We start from the raw sequence: 6,119 nt of genomic DNA on the forward strand, positions 1-6,119 counted from the left end.
CATTTGTGGTAAATTTTCAGCCTTTTTTATATTTGAGAACAAGATCCTGTATTTGCAGCTAGGATGTGGAGGTTGTACCATTTTCAAGATACTTTGTAAAGAGGAATCAAATTTAATTAACAATTAATTACTTTCAAGTATCTTGCCACAAGGTTAACAAATACAAATATTGTCTCTTTCTGTTTATGCTCAGACTAGTAAATTGAAATACTTGCAAATCTCTAAATATGTCTAAGCTTTTGAAGTTACAAGATGTCTTTTGGGGGTTTAGTGGAAATTTTCCTGAGCTCCCACCCTCCAGTCTGGGCTGAATGTCTCTTTTTTGTGAACCCATGGAGTGCCCTGGACATATTTCAAAAATAGCACTTAATTGACAGAATTATAATAACTTGTTGACTTCTTTGTTTTCACCAGTTGATTTTAAATCTCATGGGGTCATGAATGGTATATATAATTTTTATCCTAGGGTCTACTACACAGACAATACAGAGTTAATATTTTATATTTGGTTAAATAAGCAAGTGAATAAATTGTTTCTGTATTCTAATTTGCATAAAAAAGATTATTTTAGTAGGAATATGAACTTTACTCAAATGATTGGATGCTAACACTGTATTTTGTGTCTTCTCTTACAGGCTCTTAAAACTGATCTACAATGGAAAAATTTCTTTTTTATCTGTTTTTCATTGGCATAGCAGTGAAAGCTCAGATCTGTCCAAAGCGTTGTGTCTGTCAGATTTTGTCTCCTAATCTTGCAACCCTTTGTGCCAAGAAAGGGCTTTTGTTTGTGCCACCAAACATTGACAGAAGAACTGTGGAACTGCGTTTGGCAGACAATTTTGTTACAAACATTAAAAGGAAAGATTTTGCCAATATGACCAGCTTGGTGGACCTGACTCTATCCAGGAATACAATAAGTTTTATTACACCTCATGCTTTTGCTGACTTACGGAATCTGAGGGCATTGCATTTGAATAGCAACAGATTGACTAAAATTACAAATGATATGTTCAGTGGGCTTTCCAATCTCCATCATTTGATACTGAACAACAATCAGCTGACTTTAATTTCTTCTACAGCATTTGATGATGTCTTTGCCCTCGAGGAGCTGGATCTGTCCTATAATAATTTAGAAACAATACCATGGGATGCTGTTGAGAAGATGGTTAGCTTGCACACCCTCAGTTTGGATCACAATATGATTGATAACATTCCTAAGGGGACTTTCTCCCACTTGCACAAGATGACTCGGTTAGATGTAACATCAAATAAATTGCAGAAGCTACCACCTGACCCTCTCTTTCAGCGAGCTCAGGTCCTAGCAACCTCAGGAATCATAAGCCCATCTACTTTTGCATTAAGTTTTGGTGGAAACCCTTTGCATTGCAACTGTGAATTGCTGTGGTTGAGGCGTCTGTCCAGAGAAGATGACCTGGAGACCTGTGCTTCCCCAGCGCTTTTAACTGGCCGCTATTTTTGGTCAATTCCTGAGGAAGAGTTTTTGTGTGAGCCTCCTCTCATTACTCGTCATACACATGAGATGAGAGTCCTGGAGGGTCAGAGGGCAACCCTGAGGTGCAAAGCCAGGGGAGACCCCGAACCTGCAATTCACTGGATTTCTCCTGAAGGGAAGCTTATTTCAAATGCAACAAGATCTCTGGTGTATGATAATGGAACACTTGACATTCTTATAACAACTATTAAGGATACAGGTGCTTTCACCTGCATTGCTTCCAATCCTGCTGGGGAAGCAACACAAATGGTGGATCTTCATATAATTAAGCTCCCTCACTTACTAAACAGTACGAACCATATCCATGAGCCTGATCCTGGTTCTTCAGATATCTCAACTTCTACTAAGTCAGGTTCTAATGCAAGCACTAGTAATGGTGATACTAAAGTCAGTCAAGATAAAATTGTGGTGGCAGAAGCAACATCATCTACGGCACTGCTTAAATTTAATTTTCAAAGAAATATCCCGGGAATACGTATGTTTCAAATCCAGTACAATGGTACTTATGATGACACCCTTGTTTACAGGTAAGAAAAATTAAGCACATTTTTGTACTTGCTGTGCATCTTAGTGTAGGACTTGATAATCTACTACTGAGTTTTTTCAATCAGCAGTGCTACTCTGTGTTGTCATTAAAGTACTCCACTTTTTAAAGTATATAATGTAAGGCTTGTGAAAGGTGAATACATGTAGAGAAATATTTTGAATGCTGTTATTTTCAGAGAGATCAAATTTATATTTAATATTATGCTTACTTACTTTTTTCCTCTCATCTAAGAGATGTGACTATCAGAGGACGATTGATTTATCTTAAAAATTCAAAAACATACCAGAACTTACACATCCACATGAGTATTCTTTCCTTCAAGGAAGTCACATTGGGAGGCTATGCTATTATCCCAATAATGCTGCCATTGCTCAAAGCATTTTTGGAATTATCTTTAGAACCTTCGTCATACTATTTTGAATATCCTCAGTGGTGGCAAATCTTCGTCTTTTGAGGGTGAATTTGAATTTTGGAAACAAGCAAAAGCCATTTGGAGCCAAGTCTTGTGAATAAGGTGGGTGATCAAGATGGGTATTGCCAGTTTTGGTCAAAAATAGGATGTAACTATAAAATAATGAGACTGATTTTTTGAGTGATTGAGTTATGTGTGTGTGTTGCCTCATATACACTGGTTCTTAAGACAGTTCCAAAGAGAAAGTTTATAAGTATTTTGAGCAGTGAAAGTATCAGTGGAGTTAAATATGTAATCTCTGGGTAAGGATATTGGTGGAGAATTTGCATCTGACTAAAGAATTTCTGGTATGTTTTTCTAAAGTTCAGCCTCATTGATTTATAGTCACATCTTGTCCAATTTTCAGTTGGAAATATACATTTTTACTTCTCCATATAATTTCACTCATGATAGACTATTGTTACTCCTAGGAAATGATGTAAAATCATGGCTTTGAAATATACCTGTGTATACATGTGTGTGTATATATATATATATATATGTATATATATATATATATACACACATATATATAATATATATATGAATATATATATATTATATATATATTCATATATATATTTTGCCTTTCAGCTTTTCTGAAATAAGATCAAATCAGTTTTTATATACCCAGATGGATTCTTGAAGATAATCTGATTTTTACTCATGTATGGAAATGAGAGAAATTTTTTTTAAAAATAAGCATGGGCTGGTAGGGAAAAAAAATTGACCTACCTAAACATGTGACCGATGCTGGGCAAGGTTCTACTTGGCTGAGTTTTAATTTTCTCATCTTTAAAAGGAAGAGATTAGAGTAAATGGTTTCTAATATCCCTCTCATCACTAAATGTATGGGGATGTAGACTGTGATGCGTGTATATTAGCATATAGTAGTTTGCTGTTGTCATACTCAGCTTTTCACTTAGGCTATGGATTATTTAACCCGTTGTCAAAGATGAGCATCCACCCCTACCCCTTACTTTCCTGTAGCTACTAGACATTCTATATACTTTAAACATTAGCTCTGTGAAATAGGTCAGTTTCTATTTTCCAAATTCCAAGGTTTTAATCCTTCCATGACAAGTAAATTCTCTATGACCCTGAGGAAATTGCTTGAATTCCTGACCTTAATGTTTGTCACGTGTAAAATGGTGATAATGACTACCTCATAAGTCATTGTAAAAATGAAATTATAATGCATATAAAGTGCTTAGTAATGCCTGACATTTCTTATGCACTCACTAAATGGTAGTGATCTCAACCACAATACATACTCTAGCCTAAAAGTTTCCTGGTACATTTAGAACACATTATTTAGGTTGTATAATAGATATAGATTAGCATTGCCAAGTCTTGAAATTTCTAAAACTCTTTCAGAGAAAAAAAGAGAGTTTCAAGCCTTTATTCCAAATTAAATCTTAGTCATATATGGTTGCTACTGAGTAGAAAAAGGTAGTGGAGAATAGGAGCCACAGAAGACTTTAGTGATACAATGGATTCAGTGATATCTTAAACTCTTATCAAACTTTACAAACTATGTTGTGAAAGTAATTTCATCAGCCCACAATGGGGAGGATAGGGATTTATGCTCTGGTCAACAGCTTTGCCCTGTTCATGATTCTAGAATAATATTATGCATCAACCTCATTTATAGATAAAAACATACTGGGAACCAAGTGTTGAAGACATAAGAGAGGATTGAGATCTGTAAATAAAGTACTTTAATCTTAGTAATTATCTTAGTTATTAAAGATAGATCTAATGGGTACCATTCCATAGTAGCTTGTAACTGATTTGAAAAATAAATACTCTGAATTGCATTTCCATTCTGGTTTCTAATGTGATTGTCAGTGTTTTCGCTTCCCTCAAATTGGCTTTTAGTCACAGAGGTGTTGTAAGTGCTAAATGGATTTGTTTAGTAGTCAGATAATGTCACAGTCACACCTTTCAAAAGTAATTTGTCATAAATGATTTTTTAGCAGTGGATTTTATTAGGAATTCTGCTTTGCCAAGCAATGTAATTAGTAAGCTTGTCAAGACATAGTGCAGGCACCATTAATATAATGCAGAATCCAATAATGACTTTTAGCCATTTTTAACTGGGTAAATATAAGATTAGATCATTTTCTCATATTTCATATGTTATAAATGTGCTTATCTTAATGAGTACTGAACTGAAACAGAACTAAAGTCATAATGACTGTGTGTGTATTTGTTTTGTTTTGTTTTTAATATTAACACAAATTCCATTGTCCCTCAGAATGATACCTCCTACGAGCAAAACTTTTCTTGTCAATAACCTGGCTGCTGGAACTATGTATGACTTGTGTGTCTTGGCAATATATGATGATGGCATTACTTCCCTCACTGCCACAAGAGTCGTGGGTTGCATCCAGTTTACTACGGAAGAGGATTATGTGCGGTGTCATTTCATGCAGTCCCAGTTTTTGGGAGGCACCATGATTATTATTATTGGTGGAATCATTGTAGCCTCTGTGCTGGTTTTTATCATCATTCTAATGATCCGGTATAAGGTTTGTAACAATAACGGGCAACACAAGGTTACCAGGGTCAGCAACGTCTGCTCTCAAACTAATGGGGCTCAAATACAAGGCTGCAGTGTGACACTGCCCCAGTCCCTGTCCAAACAAGTTGTGGGACACGAAGAGAATGCCCAGTGTTTTAAAGTTGCCAATGACAATGTGATACAATGTTCAGAAACTTGTTCAAGTCAGGACTCCTCTACCACTACCTCTGCTTTGCCTCCTACCTGGACTTCAAGTACTTCTGTGTCCCAAAAGCAGAAAAGAAAGACTGGCACGAAGCCAAGTACCGAACCACAGAGTGAAGCTGTCACAAATGTTGAGTCCCAAAACACTAACAGGAACAACTCAACTGCCTTGCAGTTAGCTAGTCGACCTCCTGATTCTGGCACAGAGGGACCCACATCTAAAAGAGCACATTCAAAGCCAAGTAAGTTTCTCACTTTGCCTGCTGAGAGATCCAGAGCAAGGCACAGGTACTCCCTGAATGGAGAATTAAAGGAATGCTATTATTATATTAACTCACCGAACACACGCGGACTGTTTTCTAAAAGAAGCATGTCTATGAATGCGATGTTAATTCAGTCCAACAGTCCTGATGGGCATAGTGGAAAAGCAACTCTTTCAAATTCTGAGTGGATATTGGAAAGCACTGTGTAACCTATTATTTCTTTTTAATGAAAAAAATATTTTGAGAACTCACATAGGAAATTGGAATTTGAAATCCCAGTCTTATCTCTCTGATTCATGGCTAACAGAGCCATGGCGTATAAACCCTCTAGGGTATAGTTACTTCATATATACATGGATACATATGAAGTAACTTCATATATATCCATGTATACATGAAGTTCATATATATAAAATTGTTTAGGGAAAAAGCATGACAGCAGTGCCTTCCCCATTCTAGGACCAGCTACCAGGTTCTGCAATAGCAGACCACAAAATGGAAGTTGTCATATGAAAAAAAAGGTCTTGCATAAATAATGATATTTCCTCCAGTCTTACAAAGTACCACCTATGGATGATTGGTATTTTTCAATGAGTAGATTGTATATTTTCTTT

At 36.1% G+C, this 6,119-nt stretch overlaps 1 protein-coding gene across 1 annotated transcript; it reads left to right on the forward strand.

The window, feature by feature from the left end:
* Positions 1 to 655: 655 nt before the first annotated feature.
* LRFN5 (leucine rich repeat and fibronectin type III domain containing 5) lies at positions 656 to 5,714 on the forward strand (the record flags this gene model as incomplete). Its single annotated transcript, XM_079698876.1, has 2 exons — positions 656 to 2,040; positions 4,772 to 5,714. 2 exons carry the CDS (start codon positions 656 to 658, stop codon positions 5,712 to 5,714), a joined length of 2,328 nt encoding a protein of 775 aa, XP_079555002.1.
* Positions 5,715 to 6,119: the final 405 nt, after the last annotated feature.

Source organism: Hyperoodon ampullatus (assembly GCF_949752795.1).
Source record: "Hyperoodon ampullatus genome assembly, chromosome: 3".
In the NCBI taxonomy this organism is placed as follows: domain Eukaryota; kingdom Metazoa; phylum Chordata; class Mammalia; order Artiodactyla; family Ziphiidae; genus Hyperoodon; species Hyperoodon ampullatus.